Here is a 22,367-nt window from a genome sequence, read left to right on the forward strand (position 1 = left end):
CATACATCGGCAAGGTAGGTCCATGCGTATGGGATTTTATCTCGCAGTAGCGGGAGGGTTACTAGGGCAGGAAGGAAGGAAACCGAGACGCAGAAGCGAAGTAATCCCTGCTCCCCTTCCAGGCCTAGTCATGCTAACGCAGGAGAAATTTCCCGGGCAAGCAACGGCACGAACCGAGGGCTTGACCGCCCAAGCAAGTATGTATGCGTTTTTCGAGACAGCTACTCCTGCGTATAGAGTGCTGTACCAACTACTAAGAAACTCGAGGTAAGGTTATGCATGCAGTATGCAGCTGAGCACAGCTCGATCCGTGTGACCTACAATGAAGTACTCTACTGGGGTCCACGCTGGGCTTGTTCGTGTCCAACCAACACTACTACAGTACTACGTACATCGCTAGCTTGACAACAATACGACAGTTGGTGCGCGCATTGGTGTCCCGTGCCAGGGGCGGATGGCGCAATTGAGACGGCTCATGCAGGATCTTGACTGGTGCGTACGATGGATGGTCCACCAGCCCGGATACAGTAGTGAATTTCTACGAGAGAGATAGAGAGAGGGAGAGAGCGCGCGAGGCGAGGCGAATCCCGGTGGTGGATGCACTGGATGGTGGCTGATGTGGAACTGTGGATGGGTGGTATCTGGGGCCGGGGAGTCTTATCGCGTAGCCGAAGGGTGCGGGGGGAGCCGTGTTTTCTATTCAGCACTACTGCAATCTAGTGGGAGTTCGATGATTTGATGATTTCGGAGGATCTTGCTCGAGAGCTCGTGAGCATGACAAGATTGGGTACGGACCCGCGCGCCAAGGCGTCGAGCGTGGAAGTGTCGAGCGTCGAAACGTATACAGGTCAGCTTTCCATCAGCCATGATTGACTTAATGCCAATGATCCAAAGTCAGTCTTCCCGTTGTATCCGATGCTACCAGTCCAAAACGGCATGGAAGGTCGAAAGAAAGAGTGAAGGGGCTGCTCACCCGACCGGATCAGCCGGAGAACTCTCCAAAGGAGGGGATGAGCGACGAGCGGCTGAAGCTAGGAACCAGGGCATGAGCATCACTAGGGGCTTGCTGCACAGCATGCACGCCAGCTCCAGGAAACCGCAGGTCCTGTGATCAGGTCGACAGCGCTAACTCTCAAACCCGTGGGAGGTCAGTCTCAAGCAGATTGGTGAGGGAGATATTCTCCGTTCGGGGGGGGTGATCAGACGTTTTTGTCTGTCTTGGCCAATCGTGATAGATGGCAGATATGAGGTGGATCTGCGGCTGGCTCTTGGGGCCATGGGCTGAGAGAAAAGGAGGCCCAACAGTCCAGTCCAACAAAGAGGTTGGCGTTAACTTCGGAAGGGCACGAGGCATGAGGCACGGCAGCCTGTGCTTTCTCTTGTCAACGTGGGAAAAGGCACGCACGGCCATTTATTGAACGAGTTTAATCTGTAGAGTACTCCGTATTGTAGTTGCTTTAAGGGGAGACTGAGTTTAAGCATTATAATGTTGAAAATTCGAATTTGCCATTTAATTGTGTATCATTATGAGAACGATGTTTAATTTTACTTCAACTCCATACTGTCAACTCCCCTCGTCTCGGTAGACCTCCCGTGAACCAAGTCGTTAACCATAAAATCCTCTCCCCTTTTGCGGAGACCCAACGGGACCCGAACGACGTTTATTTCGGATAACACTCGGGACCAACCAGTCAGGGCTCCAGCGCTCGGCAGACCCGACCCTTTGGCCTGATCGGGGTGTTTAGCCCCTCCCCTCTCGCTTTGATACGCAAAATGGGGCCAGGCGATGAATGAAGTCAGTCCATTCTGATTGGGGGAAGGGAGAGAGTGTACTCAGCAGCTTGGCGTTGGTCGTCCAAATTAGCCAACGATGGGCGAAAGGGGACAGGAGAAAAGAGAAACGAGAAACAAAAAAAAAAAAAAGGCAAATTGCCACTTGGAGAGGCGTGTCCCCACTGTCCGGGCCAACATCCGGGCCTTGGGCTGGGCTTCCATGTGGTCCGGTGAATGCTTTCCGAGTCGATCAGGGCTTGCAACCGTGCAGAAGGTGAAACGAAACGGGAGCGGTGGAACAAACCAAACAAAACCAGATGAGAGAAAATGAAAGTTAGGGCTCTTGTAGTTCAGTTTGATTGTGGGGTCGTTGGATAATGAGAGACGGCACGGCGGCTGCCGAGATCTTCATCTCACATACCGTAAGCTACGTACCCCTTTTTTTTTTCTTGCTCTTCCGTTGGGAGAGCAGGCAATGGGATAATCGATATGGCGGTGATAAAGTAGGTGTGTAGGTTAAAGCACAAGAAGGGATTAAGCCTGTTCGTGCCGGAAGTTTCCTGCAATCTGGTTGGCATAGCAAGCATTTGGATCAAAAGTATAATTTGGCTGTTCCCTCGCTGGGCTCCATAACAGCCCGATACCGGGAGCTTAATGCTATCCATAGATCCTACGACAAGAGAACATACTATGTACTCGGTAAAATATACAAAAGAGCAGGGATCGACTCTGGAAACACCTCCAGCCATGCTGAACTCTGAACTTGCCCAGGGGCCAGAGTAAGATTACATTCTGACTGGCGATGATCCGGTCCCAACCACCACCGACGATCCTCGAGCCGTTCAGGATACGCGGCGCGCACCAGCCCTTTTGGTCGGTGCTGTTCCGATCTACCACGAGGTGTTAGATATTCATCGTGAATTTGTACATGGCCATTTTCTACAAATTCTGTACCTAACAGTCATATATACAGTCTCCCATAATGGTGATTAACAATCAATTTCATCTGAACTGTCGTTGAAGCGTCACAAGGGCAGGTCTTTCCATCGACAAGGGATAACCTCAGTTATCGTGCTGGACCCAAGTGGGACCCGCCAGCTCTGCCGAGTTCAAGGGCGACCTACCGGCGTGCTCCCCTCCCTCCGGATCGAGGAACGCCATGACTTCTTCAAATGTAAATGGAGACAAGGTTCGCCAATTCCCAGGCTCCCCGGCGGTGGGGCCCCCGGTGGACACTGGACATTGTCCCTCCAGCCGCCGTCACTGGTCCATCCAAAAAGAATCGAGAAAAGGAAAGTGGGAAAAGGGGGGGGAAGAAAAAGAAAAAGACCAAGCGCTGTTCAAGCTGCTTCAGGTATCCATCGACGCTGCCTCTGCCGATCTCGGGATGCCACTTGGGCGCAAGAGGTCTGATCTCGGGCAGAGGAGGACTAGGAGGAGAGAGAGAGAGAGAGGGAGAGAGAGAGGAGAGATAGGAGGAGCTGTCCATACTAAAGTCCTTCAAGAGTATGCATAGTTTAGCTATAGGTTGTAGTAGTACTATATAGATTCAGGAATAGCTGGCTATTTCATGAATCGATCTTATAGATCTATACTTTTATTTATCCTCCTTGTCTTTGGTAGATATTCCAGAGGAGAACAACCTCGAGACGACTCATGATTAAACTGTAAAAAGTGCTCCATATTCCGTCTACCCAGGAGGGCTAGACCCAGTTTTAGCGGTCGCCCGTGCAAAGTGTCATTTCGGCTGAAGATTCCTTAATTCAGTTTCCGGGTCCTGATGGTTCTTGGTTCGCTCCTGCTGGGCCTGCACCATTAACCATTAACCAACCACTTGTTAACCTGCCAGCCAGCTCCGACAATAGTCAAACTGCTCGATTGGGACTGGAAGGATTAAGATTGTCCAGTGACTCGTCCAGAGTATTCTTCCTGGCAATCATAATAATACGGGACCCTGATGGAGGACCGGTGATCGTAATCCCGCTCTTCGTTTGTGCCTGCTCGTCGATCTGGTTCCTTTTTCCTAGTTTCTTGTTTCTCTCGTTTCCTCTTTTCTTTCCTTCTTTCTTTCTTCTTCTTTCTCCTCCTTTTGGTTTCTCCTTCCCCCTTCCCCTGGTGATTCTCAATTCTCCTCCATCACCGCGGAAGTACAGGCCGGGAGGCTCCAGTTTGGGATTCGGGTCTGCCAAGTTACCAATCGCCCAATCGGCCACCTGCCAATCTTGCATTTTACTGCATTATTTTCTGATCCTTTTTTTGATTCTCCGGATCGATCATCATTATCTCCCATTCTTACTGCTATCCCTTTCAATCTCTTCGAGTTCGGTATCGTCATTCGATCGAATCTCTTTCCCCCCCCCTTTCCAAACCTCGGCATTTACCATCTCCACGATCTGCGCTGACGTTCAGATCCCGTGGATTATTCGTGCTGACCGTGACCTTATTCGCTCCTTTTGCTCGCCCTCGGCCTTTGCTTGCCCGTTTTCATTGGGGACCTTTTCCTTTTTCCTATTTTTGACCTTTATTTTTCTCGACCCTTTTTTCTTCGTTTTTGCTTAAATCTTGTTTATTCTCCGCTCCTTTTGGCCCAGAACCAATCCCGGTTCGTCTGCGCGACTCATTCAAGCTTCTTTTTGCCATCGCAAACAAACACCCACTGGCCCAGTATCGCACTCTTCTGGATATTTTTATTTTTCACCTTTCGATACTATGGCTGCTTGCGATTTGCGTTTCTCCCACGAATGACCCCCCCAATTCACATTCCGCCAGTGGGATTTTCGGCGCTCGGCAGTTTCCAAGCGATCGAATGAGCTGAGCCGGTGGCGAGCCTGTTCTCCTGTGGCCAGTCGAATCCTCGCGCCGCGACGGCTTGGATGAACCCCCCCCCCCCTCCCCGGCACTTCACTATCCACCACCAACACCACCAAACTAACTTAACTTTTCCACTGGCTTGGATTTATCCCGTGGAATCCTTGGTTTCTTTCTTCATCAAACGTGCCCATTTTATTTCTTCTCTGGACGTGAATCTTTGATTATCGATTTCCCGGACGAACTACCGGGTTCTCTGCATTTCAAAAGACGTTGTCGGTCCTCCACGTTACTTACTCGCTGAGTCCCTCCCCGCTAAGGTGGAGTCTGGATGACGGTTCATTTTCACACGATGCAGCAGACGCCCTTTCGTCCCGCCAACCCTAACCGGAGTGGCTCGTATGAGCTTCCTCCGGTGCAGTCAGTGACTGGCGCATTCCCTCCCGCCCCGGGGTTACCCTCTGCTCCGCCAAGTCGACCAGACAGCGGAATGCGAATGGCCCATCTGTTGCAGCCGATGCCACCGATCCAACACTCTCAACAGCCATTGCCACAAGCGTCGTCGTTGGCGCAAGCATCGCTCCCGCCGCCTCCACCGCAGCAGATGTCTGCGCCGGGTCCGACTCCTGCCCCATCAACTTCACCTTATGCGCGATTCTATGATTCGGCCTCGGGATCTCCTGCAGAGAGCGGTGGTCTCCCTGATGCGCCTCCAATGGTATCGGTACTGGGAGGCCCAGGAATGTATCAAACGAGCCCGGTTGGGCTTCAGCAGTCGACTCCCACTCCGCTGCAGCAGAAGAGAGCTTATCGGCAACGCAGGAAAGACCCTAGCTGCGATGCCTGCCGAGAGCGCAAGGTTAAATGCGATGCGACAGAGACGTCTAATTGCACGGAGTGTATTAACCGCAAGGTTCGCTGTTTGTTCACCAAGGAGACGAATCGGCGCATGTCCTCGATCAAACAGCTTCAAGATCTCGAGAAACAACTGCAATCGACGAAGCAGCAGCTCCAACAAGTTCGATCCGGTATGCTTCGACCAGACGGCATGATGGATATTGAGGAATCATCGACGGCACCGATAATCAAGCTACCCGAGATTGAATATAAACCACCCAGACGACCGAAGGCGCTCATAACGCAAGACTTGTCCGACGTACGATCGAACTTGCGTCAGCATGGCCGTGGGATTTTGAAGGTTCCTTATCCGCATCAGCAACACAGCTCCAAATCGGTGGTGCCAGGCGAGGCAGCGCCTCAATTACCCCCAAAAGAGGTTGCCGACCACCTCCTTGCTCAGTATTATCAATGCATTCACTCGCTTCTTCCGGTCCTGCACTGGCCCGAGTTTATTGAAGCGTATGAGAAGGTGTATCAAACGGGATCTTTGGCGGGAGTGTCCAGCGAATGGGCTGCGGTATTATTCGGGGTTTTCGCATGCGGTGCAGTTCACACAGTCGAGCCGAATCGAGAAGAAGAGGGCAAGAAGTTTGTTCGCATCTCTTGTGGGATCATCGATGTGTGGCAGGACGAGTTCAACCTGGACCGAGTGCGGGCAGCTTTGCTTGCCAGCATCTTCCTCTACGAAGTCAACTCCAAGTCCGCCAGCTGGGTCTGGATTGGCTCAGCAGTGCGCGTCGCGCAAGAGATTGGACTTCATATTGAGTCAGGGCCATGGCCTGAGCTGGAAGGGGAAATGCGCAAACGCATCTGGTGGGGCTTGTATACTTATGACCGGTTTGTATCTTGTAGTTCGCCTGCAGATCAAAGAAACATGACTGACATTTCCCTCATTCTAGACTTTTGGCTCTCGAAATGGGCAAACCAGTCTTGATCAATGACCAGGACTGCGATATCGATCTGCCCTGCCCCGTGGACGACCAGTCCGTCGCCCAGGGCAAAACTCATGAAGACCAGCAACACGCGCCATCCCCCTTACTCGCCACCATTCACGTTGTTCGCTCTATCGGCCAGCTCACGCGCACCCTCCGCTCCACCTCAATCAGCTACCCAACACTCGAGACTTTCGAACGCCACTTCACCATTTGTCGCACGACTTTCCCCGCTCACCTCCAACTCAAACAAGACACTGACCTCGACCCCCGATCCCTCGCTCCGATAATCTACCTCCAAAACGCCCGACTCCTCCTTCATCGCCACAACATCTCTCCATATTGCCAACCCGGCGTCCGTATAGCTGCCGTGGACTACTGTGTCTCAATAGCAATCGATACCGCCAATATCCTCTCACGCTGCATGCGAAGTCACGCGGGGACTGGGGATTGGCGAACCCTCTTTGCCTCGAGCGCAGGAACTCTCCTCTGTACACATATCTGGCGCTGCGCGCTATTCCTTCTCTTCCGGCAAGAATTCGCCCCAGCATTAGCTTGTGTGCAGGCCAGCGCTGCCGTAGGCGATGATCGCGCGGTAAATGCCGCTTGTGGTCGGTACTTGGCATTCTTCGTCCGATGCCTCCTCGATCGTTCCCAACCAGGCGATGTTGTGAGTCCCGAACACGACGAGGCGATGATGGCCTATGTATCTGGGGATATGCAGGGAACTGCAGATGGCAGCTGGGTCTGGCAGGGTAGCGAGACTGGAGCGAATCTCGAAAATATCTCCGGGCGGTCTGTTCCGGGGCCGGTTCAGACAGACTCGCAATGGGAGGGGTGGGATTGGGTTGAAAAGACCGTTGCCCATCTATTTGGCGAGAAACAGCGTCGTGACTATGAGCGTCGCGATGTTGCCATGGAGTCCAGATCCGAGTCTTCTGCTATGCTTGCGCCCCAGTCAGCCGGGTCGGATACGACGGAACGACGGTCCAGCTCTGCTCATTCGCGTATGACTATTGCTAGTATTATCTGAGCAACTCACGGCAGCTATCTGTGGCTTGTTATTAAGATTCATGTAGCATTTTGTCTTTCAAAGGCAGAAAGACAGGCAAACCGGTGAAGCTAGACAGAAGCTTCACTACTCCAACATCCCATCGAAGCAAAACATCGCTCGGTCGAAATGGGCCATATTAATGCAGAAGGTCCAGAGCCAGTGGCCTCAAGATTTCAAGGTCAAGATGAGGCTCCGGTCATAGCTCATTTGGAGAAAAGCTACCTACATCTGCAATGAGGCTCTCACAGCCCGTGGAACGGCCACACCCATCCACACACTTACCTTCTTGTGAATATCTATTTTTTATGCCATCAATTTATACATGGATAGGACTGGCATTAACCAGCCGGGTCCTTGATCGACGCAAATATCTCTTCATTCTTCTCTCTGTACACTATACCCTAGGGGCTTCGCCCTAAGCACAGCCTGACTCATATACATCAATATCTACAACTTCAAACCAACCGTCTTCCCCTCATCGACCGCCTCACTTTCCTCACAGCCTTCATCTTACTCTGAGACCGACCCTGCAAGTTCTCCCTGCGCACCTTAGTCGAACTCGTCGGGTTCGGCCCATTCAAAGTCGTGTTATACGTAGCATCACTGGGAAGCACCTCCATAACAACAGTGCTATTACCCTCCCGGTAATCACTCGTGGGCGGTCCATGGGTCTTATACCCACCGTGCGAAGTAACCGCATGTTTACCCGTCGCGATGTCTTTTCTTCCGAGCGCTCGCTCGAAGAGCTCCAGTGCGGCAAGGGGTTGATAGAAGGGCACTTCATGGCCGGACTCGTAGATGCGCACGAAACTGTATAAATCGCTTTGACGGACTTGGCCGTGCACAATGCCGTCGGAGGTTGTGATGTTGACGAATCCTGCGTTTCTGTAGCCTGGGGCGTTGATTTCGCCCGCGACGACTTGGCCGCCTAGCCAGTTGCAGTTGTAGTCACTGTTTTATCAAGGCAAAAGTGTCAGTTATAATCATGCATGCCGGCAACACCAGGGGGAAAAGGACATTAGCAGGGAAATTGGACCACTCACGCATCACCGAAATACATCACCACCTGCACGCCAGCCTCCAACAACTTCTGCACATCCTCGATAGTATTCGACTCCCGGTCATCGTCACCAGTACTCGAGAACGCATTCCCCACCGTAGACGAGGACTCCGAGAAATTCTGGTATGCGCCAATCGCAGCCTGAACCTTCGGACTATTCAAATAATCGACATAGTACTCGTACGGGAACGGATCAGGCATCAACTCGCGCGAATCATACTCATCGCGACCAGAGTAAATATCGAACATATTCTCGACCTTGTTGGCGCAGAAATTATCCGCTATAGCGCAGATATCGTTGCGCCCGGTTGCGTAGCATTGCTTCGTTTTGTCGACGCAGTTCCCTTCGCCGTAGAGGTTATTGTACCACTCTGCCTTGACGGAGGCGTTGTATGGATCGTAGTCGTAGGTGTTACCGGGGAAGACGGAGAAGTTGTAGTAAGCTTGGTATTGGATTAGAGGGTCGAACCAGCCGTTTCCGATGAGGACGTTTTCGAGCTTGATGTCGATTGCGCCCTTGATTTTCTTTGCGTTTTGTTGGAGGAAGTATTCTTATTTTTTGATTAGCTGGGATTCAATAGTAGTGGCATTTATCAAGTCCTGGGGGCTCACCGTTGAACACAGGGCCGTAGTGACCGCCATAACTCTCCGTCGTGAAGGAGAAGCCATTGCGCGAGTACTGCGGGAATGCGCCCATGAATCCCTGCAGCGTCTTCCACATGTTCGGGGCTGCTCCTTGGGTCGAGTTTGGCACGAGGCTGATGTCAGATTTGGAGTATGTGCCGCAGGTGCCAACCTCCTGCGCATAATCGGGGCATGATTCGCTGGGCAGTTGGATGATGTTGCCATCGCTATCTTGATATGCGGGGACGGGAATCGAGTATGAAAGTCCGACCGTCGTTGGCTGGTCGATGAAAAGCTGGTTGCTGGTTTAGCTGGAGGGTTTACTGATGGTATGTTGCGCAACTTACCATGTTGCTCGCATTGGACCATGAGTAGGGGTTGTTGTAGGCGTTGCCATCGGAATCGACTCCGCATGGGCCTAGTTCTTGGAAAAGTCCAATCATGGAAGACGAGCCTGGTCCCCCGTTGATCCAGACGGTGAGTGGTGCCTGAGTGAATTATTTAGTATCTATTGTTTCCCGTTTAGCTTGAGGTAGAATCTACCTTCTTTGGATCTTCATTTCTAGCTTCGAAGAACCACCTATTGCTCGGATGTTAGTCTTACTCAAACGAGAATCTAGGTGCTTCTTGGTCCAATTGAACACTGGAATTATTGTAATACTCAATCGTTCCTCAACAAAGTGCGATCGCAAAAGGTGGCGTGCCTCCAACAGACAACAAGATGCCTGCCGGATTCTGGCACCCAACGTTTTCAGGGGAGGGCTTTCTTACCAAAAGATGTGCTCATTTTCACTGACGTCCGCATATCCAGAATAACTCTTCACATTGGCATCTTGCTCGCAAATTCCAGCAGGGACTTCTTTGTATCGCACGTTGATCCCCGCATACCCCTTCTTGGTGATCAAGTCGGTTGGAGCGGGTACGAACTGTGCCCAGGCGTAAGGAAGCAATAACGCCGCCGCCACAGCGGATACCTTCGAATATCGCACCATCGTAGCCACCAAAACCTTGGACAGTATATGGATTGGCGAAAGGGAAAAAAAATCACAGAATTGAGCTGCAACGAGAGTCGCTCTACTGCAATACCTGAGATGACTGAATGAGGGGGATTGGCCGTCATTTTATTGATAAACATGGAAGCTCTGGCATCATCTCCACTTGTCTTTCATTTCCCGATCTTGTAATTAAACTAGCCCCGGTGCACCGTCGGGATCCCCCTTGGTAACGATAAGACCTCCCCCTTTCCGAATTCGCTTCTTTCAATTGGGAAGGTCGCATTATATTCCCGTGCGGGGTATCTTACTGCACCTTAACCTACCTAAGAAGGCATGGTTTCTAGTTTGTCAGCGAGGAGAACAATGCGGAGCCGATCATTATGAGGTCCTCTGTCCTCCGTCGCTTTCGCATGATAAATTGAATACGAGATGACCAGAACGTGTGCAAGTTTCTCTTTCGAGGCATTATATGCCTGATATGTTGGAAATAACTAACTAATTGTGAGATTCGCATCAAGATGACATATCTTTCTAGTTGACTATTCTGAAGGTTTGAATCAACTTGATTGGCGGTTCTGGGACTTGAGGCGCAGCCATCCTTTCATTGCCTCTGCCGCGTGGCTAGGGCCTAGCCCCCATATAATAAGAATTGACAGGAGAGCATTAGATCACAGGGGTCGGCAGGCTCATTCAACACGACTTTGGATATATGGGAGAGGGTGGAGTCAATTTAACTTGACTGACGTCTTGATCCAGCTGATAGACTTCATTGCGCTAGAAGCTTTCGCCCAAGCTCTCATGAAATACAAGCGAATTCTGAGATTCAAGACACCAGGATCTTGGTTCTACAAGGACTTACAAAATGCTGTGACTGATTATCTAGCTCTTGAAATTGTTCTACTAAGAGGTTTCGCACAACAAGTGGTATAGTGATTGATTGGCAAAGCTATACACTCTCATACGTTAACCATTACTCTCCTCCTTCTGCTAATATCTTCTACTCCTTCCGCTGATTCCCTCATCTCCCTTTCCTGATCCACCTACTTTCTTCATCTACTGTCTCATCTCCTCAACCCCTGCAACAATGGAATCGCTCGAGCTCCGCACTCAGTCCGTGCCGAGTGCGTATATTAGCGTTTTACCATGAGCTTAGATCAAAGTGCTCTCAATAGCAGCCAGGGTACCGTTCTCAATAGCACCGGCATGGTGGCGGGCAACCAGACCGTAAGCAAATTGGTATCTTTAAGAATATGTTAGTTTCGCTCGCAGCCTCGTTACCAGATTTCGATGGAAGGCTTACTTGTCAAGGACGGGAAGGATCTCGTTGAGGCCAGGGGTGCTTCGCCAGTCACGCATAAGATCACAGATAATAGCAAAGTAGCCCATGAGAGTGACACCAGCGCGCTCCATGCGGCGGTTAGCATCCTCAGCGAGCTTGACATCGAAGGTTCCGCTAGCATCGGTGTTGGCGAAGACCTCATATCCCTCATCGATAAGCGACATAGCCAGGAAGGCGGTGCCTAATCGCAATGTTATCGGAATAAGTTCGCGTGCCATGGAAAAGAAGTAGGGTCACTCACAAACTTCGGTCACGATACCGCCAATAATCAGCTGCTTCTTTCCGGTGGCCTTGACAGCCTTGCGGAATTCCTCATTGTCCCATGCGTTGACCTCGCCCTGACGGCGAACAAAAGTGGCATTGGGGTGCATGTCGGTGATCTCTTTCAGCAGAAGGCCGTTGGGACCAGAATCGGAAGAGGAAGTCAGAATAGTAGGTAGATCAAAAACATTGCCGATGGAGGCGTGCGCAAGCATGTTGTTGCGGAAGTCATTGGTGCCATAGTCACGCACGAGCTGGGCCAGACCAACCTGGTGATCGATGACCAAGAGAGCCTGAAATATTCATCAATTCCGGTCCCAGAGCAAGCTCAGTTTCTTATGACTTACCGCATTATCCTTGTCCAGTCTGTTCCATGCCTGAGCAGGGACAGAGAGAGCCAGCAGGAAGGCTGTCTGGATGATCTTGGAGAAGTTCATCTTGAAGTATTGCAGCGGACTATCGGGGAGATTGAGGAGGCCTTGAGTGTTCTTGAGATCTTGTCTTGATTCTGGATACAAGAACCCAAGGAAGCGTGGGATTTATCGCTTTTATATTCGACGCCCTCCACATAAATCAAGTCAACCTTCGTTTCACTCATAGAGAGAGATAATCTTGACAAAGGGTTTGCTAATCTCGAGTCCGCTTAAATTTGCCCTGAATCAGGTATGGCGATGAATGGCACATCCACATTGTCTTGGCCCACAGAGACTGTTGCTGCGCTATGCAAGCTATCGCACGTGTCACGGCTTGGCAGTCCAAGTACAACACAGATGGAGCAGTGACATGAGTTAGACTTCAAAGCAGGGCCCCAGCTGTCCAGAGATACAGGCGATGGCTTTCTGCTCTGTCAGACACTTCAAACTCTACATCCAGGGAAGTTATGCAATGTATCTTGCTGTTCAATACAACGATATTTAGTTCTATCAGCAACGCGTATGTTGTCTACACTTCTGACAGGAATACCATCAAATCAGTCGTTCTCTTGCCTTACAGGTGGTTCATACGCTGCACTATCCATCAGCGGCAGGTTCGAGAATTTTTGCCTCTAGGCCCTCCAAGTAGCTAGAACAAGCCACCGGAGATATACCGTCCTTAGAATGACAAACAACACGATTTCGGATCCACCGGGAACTCCCGCCGGGATCCTGACACCTGCAGTTTCACTTTAGCCGAATTAGGATCTGACAAACTACGGAGTAATGGGTCAGTCAGCATGCACGTCAACCTAGAGAGTGAATATCCGCCCTTGAGCTGTCAGCGGCCGTTGTTGCCCCAAAACCCCATCAATCGGAGTTCTTTCCTTCGCCGCTTCTTAGTTTTCATTGATGTCATTTCCGATCGTAGTCTCCAATCCTAAGCATGTTAAATTGTGTGTGGAGATCTCCTGTCATTAATTCACCGCTGAGCGCCGTATGCCGGCTGTGGTGCAATCCCACCCAGGACAATGTCTCGTTTCCATCGGTTATGCAGATTTTATTCTCGGATTCTCGAAAATAATTGAAACCGAGTAAGTGTTGCGAACACCATATTGCTTACGCCTGCTTACTGATGATGCCGTATGTGGCCGTGCATGATAGGCTGGGCTTGTCGCAGAATTTCTTGGCACTGCAATGAACGCCCTTTACGGAGCCTTGATTAATGATGTGATAATGGTCAATAAATGTTGACATGAAAGCTATAGGTTAAAGTCAAAACATAGCAACATCTAGAATACGACACTTGTGAATCAAATGGAATTGCTGTTCACCTCAATCGCCTTCCATGTTTTGTTTTCCATTAGCATCCCCAGTTCTCCAGTGCTCTTACATTCTTATGGGCACTGGGCTGTATCACCCCGATCACTTGGCTATGCTATGTGAAACAGTTCCAATCGTCGACACCCCTACTGCTCAGCCCTCTTGGTCAATGGTCACGAATCGGATGGTGTTAGAAGAATTCTCTCTCCAGATCCTAAAAGCCGTGCCAGCGATAGTACCTGGGAGAATGAAATCGGCCAGTGTTAATGCTACCATGTTGGGCTTTTAGTCTCTGACCCCTCGGGGGAAACGTATGCTGATGACATTCAGGATTGCATAATTATGTCAACTAAATAAGAACTAGTTACAGAGCTCTGAATACCTATCTGTCACTCCAGAGTAACAAAAGTGTTCCGCGGAATGGGGTCAATATATATACATTCCCTCCACGCACGAGGTGCCTGCCAAACGGTAAAATACAGCTTCAAGTAGGTAGTAAATCGAGGGTGCATACGTCCGATATTCCCCCAGAGGAAACTCCGCAATTCAAAGCTAGATTTTAGAAGAGATTCCCCCTTTAGATAGTGTGATAAAAATGCCCTGGATATGATATCACCATGACTGTTGTGGAAGGGCGGCATGTATTCCCGATATCCGATTTTGAGTGCTTCTGGAAATTTACCGGGCATGCATCACCCTACAAGAGATCTGAGACCCTTTCTAGCTGCTTCGCAATACAATTTACATAGACCAACATGCCTCTTCACAAGGTAAGTTCCACTCATTTTAGGCGATCAACAAGGGTAGATATTCTGAAAATGAAACTCTCACTAGGTTGTTCTTCAGGACGGCATCACCCAAACAGACATTGACCGGTCAGCTACGTTTCACATATGTGCCCAGTGCGATTGACTGATACCCAAACCAGTCTCAAATCGCTGGTCAAATCAGCTGGGGGCCAAATTACAGGCGAGGACAACAATGAAGTACAGTCAGTCCGCCCCGCTCTACTCCAAAGACGATCGCGGCTGACAGGGTTGCCTGTTTGGCAACAATGGTTAGATTTCGAGTTCCTGACACTTTCGACCTGCATCTCATCACCAAGAACTTATTGGTAGAAACCATGTCGGATCATCCTTAGTGGCGCCAGGCACGAGGGGCAGCGAGGTGGAGCCGAGGCTGCAGGCCGAGCCCAATGGGCGGACTTTGAAGAATATCTGTTGATACAGTAGGGAAGATCAAGTTGATACTGAAATGGATCACGCCGGCATGCAAGGCGTTTTCTTGGGAGCACAGTCCAATCCAATTGATATAGGTGTACTCCGTACTTTCTCAGTACAGCCTACTGGGGAATGCCCAGCACAGATCAGCCGCAAATAGGGCAAGGCCGCCCGCTGCCAGCTAGAGACAGCCTGGACATGATTGGAGGCTGGGCCCCTCTCTTTCTGAAGGCTGGGATTCCCCTGTAGAGCATGAGTGGCTCAGCTGAGAGCCTAAAATCTGCAAGCTGTGCCCTGGTGGGTTTCCTCAGGTTTGTCAGGTTTGTCAGGTTTCGCTGAGGCTCTTACGCGGGGGTTCTTCTTTCCCTGCCTTCGCCCTTGTTTTCAGCTTGGAGCCTGGCTCGGAGACTTTTTACCCTCTTCATGAACCCACTTTATCCACTCGTTTCGTGTGTTCAGCGCTCTCTTTTGAGCCTGCATCAGTCAATGTATGACTAGCACTCTGCTGTGAATCTGTGATTCTATTCCGTCTGTGTCTGAATGCCTACAGCCCCTTGACTATCCAAGAGTCTGTGAGATGCGATGATCGGCCTTCACCATGCGAGCTCTCTCGGCTGGATCAGATAGATGGGCTGAATCTGGACCGAGCCCGAGTGCGCACCAGGTTTCTAGGCCTTGGAGACTCGTAACATCATTATCTGCGGCCCTGTTGTTACTGGGGTGAGTACACCCGCGTTGCGATGGTGCCCCAGGGTTGATGCCTTCAACTTTGCTGACGAGCGACCTTTTTCTACAGCTATTTGATACTAGCAGTCGTATTTGGGGATCCAAATGAAGAACTGCATATTGATAGGACCGCGTCTCTCGTTTTTGCGTTATTCTTCATCGGAGTATCGTATATTGGCTCGATCGCGATCGCTTATTTCCAACGCAAGCGCAAACTCTTCCTCCTCCGATCATTGTTCATGTCGGTCGCTTCGATCTCCTCGTCGCTGCATTTTCCAGAGTCACTAACGCTCTTGCTAGGCCCCTTTTAGTGGTGAACCTGGTCGCACTATTCAATGTGCTATTCAATATTCTCAGTCGCAGCCTGTTTCCCTTGAGCGCGATTCGAGTCATCGGAATCGGCCTCCCAAGCGCATTCATTGTCATATATGGTCTTGCATCCTTCTTAATCTATCATGAATATGGCCCCAGTCAAGGCCACCGTGCCGAGGACGGCACCCCTCTCTTGAGCCAGGAGGAGATGCAGCGTCGACAGCTGCTTCGACTGTTACAAGAGCAGGGTTCTGGTGCACCATCACCAAACCCTAGTCAAATTAACACAACCTATCGGCTCGAGACCGTTCCTGGCCTCGATCCAGCCCCAAAAAATTGGGATCCGCATTTGATCCCTCCACCGTCGACGACTTGGAGTAGCTTGAGTCGAACTATGACGTGATGCAACATGACCCGCACGATATCTATCAATGTCGGACATATCTGTGTTGAGTCATCTGCAATTGATTTGTATTTCCATAAATAGCTAGCGTAATCCATGTGATATGAATGAAGCATAATTGTTGAATACGGACGTGAACTCGCAGCCCGCGTTGGACCTCGGCTCAGATTCCCGCCGACCGGATTTAAAAGTGCTGGAAACCGCCGTCGTCCGAGGCGGCAAAGCCATCGGTTCCGGATATCGCGACCCTCCACCCTATTTAACATCTCAGTCGTTTTACGACACTGCCTAAGACGTGCGACAATATGGCGAAACGCGTGACGCTCCTAGATCCACCACCACAGGATCATTCCAAGGCCCCCATCGAGAATGTGCTCGACTTGACGCCGGTGGTGGACCTCGGCCCCGTACGATTCCCCTTCCTGCTCACAGCCCATCGCAGAGGCCGCGAATGCTAATCTGCTCAAATCACCTATAGGATGTCTTCACAAACACACGACCGCTATGGCATCCTCCCGGCGCCCGTGGCATCTACGGCGGCGCCGCCATCGCCCAGTCGCTATCTGCCGCCATGCGAACCGTTCCCTCCGATTTCGCCGTCCACAGCATGCACTGCTACTTCGTCCTTGCCGGTGACTCCGAGATTCCTATCCTATACCACGTCGAACGGGTACGCGACGGACGAAGCTTCATAACCCGCACCGTGCAGGCGCGGCAACGCGGGCGCCCAATTTTCACTACGACCCTGAGCTTCAGCCGGGTCGGCAGTGGTGGAGAAAAGACCATTACACACGCAGTCACTATGCCAGAGGCATCATTGCCCGAGGGTCCGTTGCCTGGGACCGTGCAGGCTTTGAATAATGTGGGCGGGGGTCCATTTGAGTCAAGGAAGGCGGGCATCGTCAACCGTAGGTCGCTCTTGAGATTCTCCGTGGGATGCTCGTACACTGACTGAGTATAGGCAATTCCCCAAATCCCGAGGATAAGAAAGTCCGACGATTCGTCAGATCGCGGGGCCACATCTCCGAGGAGGGTGGTTTCCAGGCCCATTTGTCGGCACTTGCCTACGTCACCGACAGCTACTTCATCGGCACCGTCGCGCGAGTTCATGATGTTCCCCGATTCTCATCTCCAGCAGAACTTCAGAAGCTTCTCAAGGCACTGAAGAACCCCTCTGATCTCGATGATGAGGATATCACCAAAGCATTGAAAGAGCTGAAGGAGGAGGAGGCTGCTGACCTGCGTCGCAGACTGCAAGGCGCCCTAGATAACGCGACTCAAGCTAAATCTAAGGATCATAAAGAAGTCGGGATGATGGTCAGTTTGGACCATTCGATTTATTTCCACAACCCGCGCGCTTTCCGAGCCGATGAGTGGATGTTGATTGAGATGGAAAGCCCGTGGGCTGGAGAAGGCCGTGGACTGGCTATTCAGAAGATCTGGTCACAGGATGGGACTTTGATTGCCACTTGTACTCAAGAGGTATGTTGAGTACATTTTTTTGTTTCTTTCTACTTGTGCCTGATGGCTAACCGTTTCTTTTTAGGGCGTTGTGCGCTTGAAGCAGGATAAGCCGCCACTTGCTAAGATCTGAACACGCCCTCGCTATACCCCTTCTTGAACTACCCTTTGTTGCTATATTTGGGCTCTTGAGCAGCCCATCATTTCCTTTCTGCTGCATGTTTCTTATAGACCTCGGCTTAATTGCCCCTTTCCTTACCATGACCGTCCCTGGGTCTAGTGTGTTCTTGATTCCAGGGCCCCACATTGTGACAATCTATTTTATTTAACTAGAACCCAATCACTGATGACTCTTGAAAATATTCATTTCCGATCTCTATATGACGTATTTCGACATATCTGTCGGAAAAAAATATCGATGGGGCTCGCACAAGTTGAATCATGCCCAAGAACAGTCAAAGCGGATAACAGCTTTTGCAAGAAAAATAAAAGTATTCAGACAGCCAACCCATTTTTGTTCGCATGAACGGAACAATGAAAAAGAAAAATGAAAACAACCCAGGGAGTATGCATCGCAGAAAGGAAAAAAAGTAAAACGTCCAGCCGGGACAGCAAGAAGGGAAGAAAAAGCAACATAGTTCGTCATCCTGGCAACAAATCAACAAACCAACAAATCATACCTCAAACTTCTCATCCATCTGACCAGCTCGACTTTTGTAGAACTCCAGTACTTTGGCACCCCAAACGTCTTTGCCCTTGTACTCGCCCACGTATTGAGGCCAGCTCCTCATTTCCTTTGCGAGGTTTTCCAGCTCCTGCATTGGCAGCTGATCAAGCGTGGTCAGATACGTCTTGACGCCGAATAGGATAGTCCCCGTTTTTGGCATACGGCGGAAAGTCTGTCTCTCTCGGCGAATAATAATTTCCTCGGGAGACGGATCGGACAGATCTTTCTCGCACAGTCCCTTCGGCCGATACAAAATCTCGATCAGATTCTCGTCAGGCCGTTTGATCTCAACAAAGTAGTTTGACCGCTCCATTGGGGAATTTGGCGTCAGCCGCGCCAGAAATCTAGTCGAGATTAGAACTTGCGCAAAATACGAACACAACGACGCACTTCTTGGAAAAAATGCGCTCTCACGATCCACTTACTTGCTCACGGAATTGGCAACGTGCTGATGCCACAGAGGGACAGGTCCGTGGAGGCGGGAGATCGTCCATCCGATACGCTCTTGGACCGTCCATCCAGTTGGGAAAAGACTTGCGCTGGCGGCGCTGTGAAACAGGTCAGTGAGACTGATAAGAGCAAAATCCAGAGAAAAGGAGGGGAAAAAGAAAATTGGACCCATACAGATAGTACTCGCCATCTTCATTCATCATCAAAATGCTCAGATCCTCCATAGTAAGTCGTACAGCCGCCTCAAGCGCGTCAATACCTTCACCGCCAGAAACTGAGCCACCGATATCGAATCGCTCTCCTGTCATGCAATTTTGGATGGAGGTTCGGTCGCCATGCACCAGTTTTTGAAACATGTTGGGGTATCTTTCGCAGAGAAATTGGGAGACTTCTTCCAGCGCCTCCTGACAGGCTTGCGCTGACTCGGGCAAACATTGTAAAACCTTGTCTCGTTTCTCACGGAGTAGGTCGTCTCGCACCGAATGCTCCTCCATGTAGTTTTTGTCAAGCGTAAGCCAATTCTGGACATCCAGTTTGCGAATGTCCATCATGACCCGATATCGCTCTCTGCCTTTGATGGGCTGTGCTGGGTACGGTGCCATGCGCTTGACGTCGGAGGGGCTATGGGTACCTCCATTTTTCAAAAAGCCCTTGCTCTTCGCAGTTGTCGATATCCAATTGAAAATCTCTTTGTAATATCGCACGACGAGAAGTACGACGACGATAGGAAGCGCCACCAGAGAGAAGGTGGTCATACTTTTTCCATGCGGTAGATGTGCAAAGTATAAGTTGACGAACGTGGGCTTTTCTGGTCTTTATAGATTTTCAAAAACTTTTGACGATTACTACTTTTGGTATCGGGCAAGAAGGAAAAAGTAAAAACAAGGAGATGAAAATAGTTTGAACTATGAAATTGACAGCTCGGCGAAAAGGCTACCTTAATATGCTTCTTCTGCTGGATACGGGCAACGATATGACCCCGTTTGGACCCAGGCAACAAACCCAGACTAGAATCAAGTTGATCACTTGATGGTCAAGTGAGCAGCACTAGATCCAGTCAAAAAATGGATACCCACAAAGCAAACCAGCGCGACTGCATCCCACATTCCTGATCTAGTGAGACTGTGCCTGCGGAACTGCTGTGATACGCTCAGGGATTCCCCGCAATAAAAAAAAGCCTCAGTTCGCCCCCGGGGAGTATTATAGGCGGCAAGCCACATGATCGGTTGGCTTCAGCTGTTAGGGGTCAGGTCATCATTGACGGGTCAAAAGGTCTAGGCTGTCCTTTAACGTACCGTCACCCCCTTCTCCACTCCAAGTGCCTCGGAGTCTGGTGGAGTAGGCTGTAAGATGGGAGTGACCAATCCATTTTTGGAGTGTCTTTGTCCTCTTGTTGTTGTTCCCAGCAGTATGGAATACTTCGTTTGGATTTGGCGCTTCGACAGGACGGGTCACCCTATCCTGGGTCTCGGCGGAGGAGACCCAACCGCTAGGCACGATCTAGGCACTTACAGTACATCATTTAGCTTCAAATAATCGTCAAGCTCGCGTCAACCGTCCGTGCGCACATTGCCCCTCGTGAACTGCAGTACTCCTGGTAAAATGGCAATTCGGGAAACATCTCTCGAGACCAGCACTGCCAGTTCAACAGGGCCGAACCAAGTGGTGCAACGGGGTGGCCGGATACCTCGGACGGATCAGTTGGAGCAGCTGATTCGCGCCGCGTGAGGCCAGCAATAAGCATCAGGCTGGGAACTGAGGGTACGTAACGTTATGTGTGTTTGATCTGAGTCACGCAGTCATCTCATGGAGGGGTCTTTTTTACCCTCTTTCTCCTCGGCCCTAGCCCCCAGCATGGATCCAATAATAGGGGATCCATAGGGAGCTGAGGTGCTTTGAGGATCGCCCAAGCGCAGCATTGCTCTTCAAACTAGGCCGACCCGACTGGCCAGGAGGCTCCGATCTAGTGCCAAGTGCACATCGCACCGTCACCGAACTAAACATAAACTAAACAGGGACGGGGCACATGGGTGGGCCTGACGTATCATAGTGCCAGGGGTGGGGGTTCTACTAAGCCTATGATCCAGTTATCCTCCTTTTCCACAGCCGCCCATTATTTCCTTTATCCCGCAAGACATACAAGGCGTTGAAGATACCAAGATACTGGGAGACCAGGGTTATACCTCGCGCATCCCACAGTACTCTGTTGAACTTGATCTGACCGGATACCGCGCCATACCTTCCCCGGCCCAAGCCCACCGGGCGCAAATAGAAATCCTCTAAGTCCGACAGGCATACAGTAGGGCAGAAGTGCAGCAGGTACAAGCACACATGGGCTTTCCCGCAGCCCTCATGCACCCCATACCGCTGGCCATTGTTGACACCACGAGTCTGCAGTACCAGCGAAGTGATCACCAGGTCCAGAATCGTGTCCAAGCCCCAATTGTTCCCCACGATGTACTGCAAGCAACTGCTCCGTCTGGATTCCATTCTCTGTATTATTGTACAGTACCCGTTGTGTTCTGGTTCCACGGTCCCACTGTACTCCACCCATCTGGGGTTTCCGCTGCAACCGCTTTCCCCCCTTTCGCGTAAAGCGCGCTTGCCGCTGCTTTGTTTTTATGGTTCAACACATCCTCCATACTTATCTTAGGGGCGAGAAAACTGCAACTCAACCCGATTTCCCTCAATTTTCTGGGTCTATTTTCTCGTTCCATGGCTCAATACGCCAGGGGTCGAAAATCTCCAAACCATAATCCTCAGCGTCTCATTTCTTTTTCCTACTGTGGCGGGAGACTGCCCCAGCAGAAGGATTTTTCCAATATTTGCTTTTTCCCTGCGCCTTCCAATGGACATATTGTAGGACCCCCTCATCGATTAGCATTGGCCTCTGCACTTGATACATACGACAGAAGTATGAGGTCATTTTAATGCACTTCTCGTTTCGTTCCACCCCCTTTTTTTGGGACGTGCTGGAGACTAGACGAAATACGCTCGAGGTATCTCCAGAATACGTATCTCATCCCTACTGTATCATAACACCTAGGTATTCCCAGTCCCACTCCCACCGGGACCCGTGACCGAGAATATCCTGACGGGACATTTTCTTTCTGTTCAGTCTCTGATCTAAGATGTATTGACAAGTACTAGTGGGGAGAACTGCAAGTCACCCACGTTGTTGGGATCTGAAAATCGCCGCCATCAAGCCACAGGAACAGATCTGTCAGTTTTTGCGTGGGCTAACATACCACCCTACTGATGAGATATCTAAGTAGCACATGATCTTGACTGATCTGCCAGTAGGTAGAGCCTCGAAGCACTATTTACGACTAATGTCGGTCCGCAAATCAGCAACTCGCATTGGTTAACTGATAAGTTAACAAGGTTGACACATTATGATACATGGGGGAGTTGGAAAACTCCAAATCTAGAACAACTGTAACCGTGATTTACTGCCCCATTGATCGCCAAAGACGACCGTGCTTTATTCTTTGCATTAGTTTCTGCTTCCAATGGCTCACTGGAGAAAATGGAAAATATATTAATAATATCTATGGCTGCCTGTGATCGTACGATCGTGCTTTGA

The 22,367-nt window shown here is 50.5% G+C and overlaps 8 protein-coding genes across 8 annotated transcripts; 5 read left to right on the plus strand and 3 right to left on the minus strand.

Moving 5' to 3' along the window:
- Window positions 1-130: 130 nt before the first annotated feature.
- Window positions 131-1,049, plus strand: N7458_006727 (uncharacterized protein; the record flags this gene model as incomplete). The annotated part of the gene is made up of 4 exons (XM_056910109.1): window positions 131-197; window positions 420-496; window positions 721-847; window positions 895-1,049. The coding sequence occupies 4 exons, from the start codon at window positions 131-133 to the stop codon at window positions 1,047-1,049; spliced, it is 426 nt and encodes a 141-aa protein (XP_056765813.1).
- A 3,884-nt stretch (window positions 1,050-4,933) lies between these two features.
- Window positions 4,934-7,446, plus strand: N7458_006728 (transcription factor domain-containing protein; the record flags this gene model as incomplete). The annotated part of the gene is made up of 2 exons (XM_056910110.1): window positions 4,934-6,318; window positions 6,381-7,446. The coding sequence occupies 2 exons, from the start codon at window positions 4,934-4,936 to the stop codon at window positions 7,444-7,446; spliced, it is 2,451 nt and encodes an 816-aa protein (XP_056765814.1).
- Window positions 7,447-7,922: 476 nt separating this feature from the next.
- Window positions 7,923-10,143, minus strand: N7458_006729 (uncharacterized protein; the record flags this gene model as incomplete). Its single annotated transcript, XM_056910111.1, has 6 exons — window positions 7,923-8,418; window positions 8,511-9,078; window positions 9,140-9,446; window positions 9,499-9,639; window positions 9,695-9,731; window positions 9,923-10,143. The coding sequence occupies 6 exons, from the start codon at window positions 10,141-10,143 to the stop codon at window positions 7,923-7,925; spliced, it is 1,770 nt and encodes a 589-aa protein (XP_056765815.1).
- Window positions 10,144-11,295: 1,152 nt separating this feature from the next.
- Window positions 11,296-12,183, minus strand: N7458_006730 (putative isochorismatase family hydrolase; the record flags this gene model as incomplete). Its single annotated transcript, XM_056910112.1, has 4 exons — window positions 11,296-11,386; window positions 11,447-11,666; window positions 11,727-12,039; window positions 12,094-12,183. The coding sequence occupies 4 exons, from the start codon at window positions 12,181-12,183 to the stop codon at window positions 11,296-11,298; spliced, it is 714 nt and encodes a 237-aa protein (XP_056765816.1).
- Window positions 12,184-14,237: 2,054 nt separating this feature from the next.
- On the plus strand, window positions 14,238-14,623 carry N7458_006731 (uncharacterized protein; the record flags this gene model as incomplete). Its single annotated transcript, XM_056910113.1, has 4 exons — window positions 14,238-14,252; window positions 14,317-14,357; window positions 14,411-14,473; window positions 14,545-14,623. 4 exons carry the CDS (start codon window positions 14,238-14,240, stop codon window positions 14,621-14,623), a joined length of 198 nt encoding a protein of 65 aa, XP_056765817.1.
- Window positions 14,624-15,517: 894 nt separating this feature from the next.
- N7458_006732 (uncharacterized protein) lies at window positions 15,518-16,143 on the plus strand (the record flags this gene model as incomplete). The annotated part of the gene is made up of 2 exons (XM_056910114.1): window positions 15,518-15,669; window positions 15,729-16,143. Coding segments are annotated over 2 exons (567 nt in total), but the record flags the coding sequence as incomplete, so codon positions are not given.
- A 305-nt stretch (window positions 16,144-16,448) lies between these two features.
- On the plus strand, window positions 16,449-17,737 carry N7458_006733 (uncharacterized protein; the record flags this gene model as incomplete). The annotated part of the gene is made up of 4 exons (XM_056910115.1): window positions 16,449-16,550; window positions 16,622-17,051; window positions 17,105-17,625; window positions 17,690-17,737. The coding sequence occupies 4 exons, from the start codon at window positions 16,449-16,451 to the stop codon at window positions 17,735-17,737; spliced, it is 1,101 nt and encodes a 366-aa protein (XP_056765819.1).
- Window positions 17,738-18,278: 541 nt separating this feature from the next.
- N7458_006734 (heme-dependent oxidative N-demethylase family protein) lies at window positions 18,279-19,536 on the minus strand (the record flags this gene model as incomplete). Its single annotated transcript, XM_056910116.1, has 3 exons — window positions 18,279-18,675; window positions 18,757-18,879; window positions 18,956-19,536. The coding sequence occupies 3 exons, from the start codon at window positions 19,534-19,536 to the stop codon at window positions 18,279-18,281; spliced, it is 1,101 nt and encodes a 366-aa protein (XP_056765820.1).
- Between the last annotated feature and the right edge of the window lie 2,831 nt (window positions 19,537-22,367).

Source organism: Penicillium daleae, assembly GCF_028827525.1.
Source record: "Penicillium daleae strain IBT 16125 chromosome Unknown utg000006l_segment0_segment0, whole genome shotgun sequence".
Taxonomy (NCBI): Eukaryota; Fungi; Ascomycota; class Eurotiomycetes; order Eurotiales; family Aspergillaceae; genus Penicillium; species Penicillium daleae.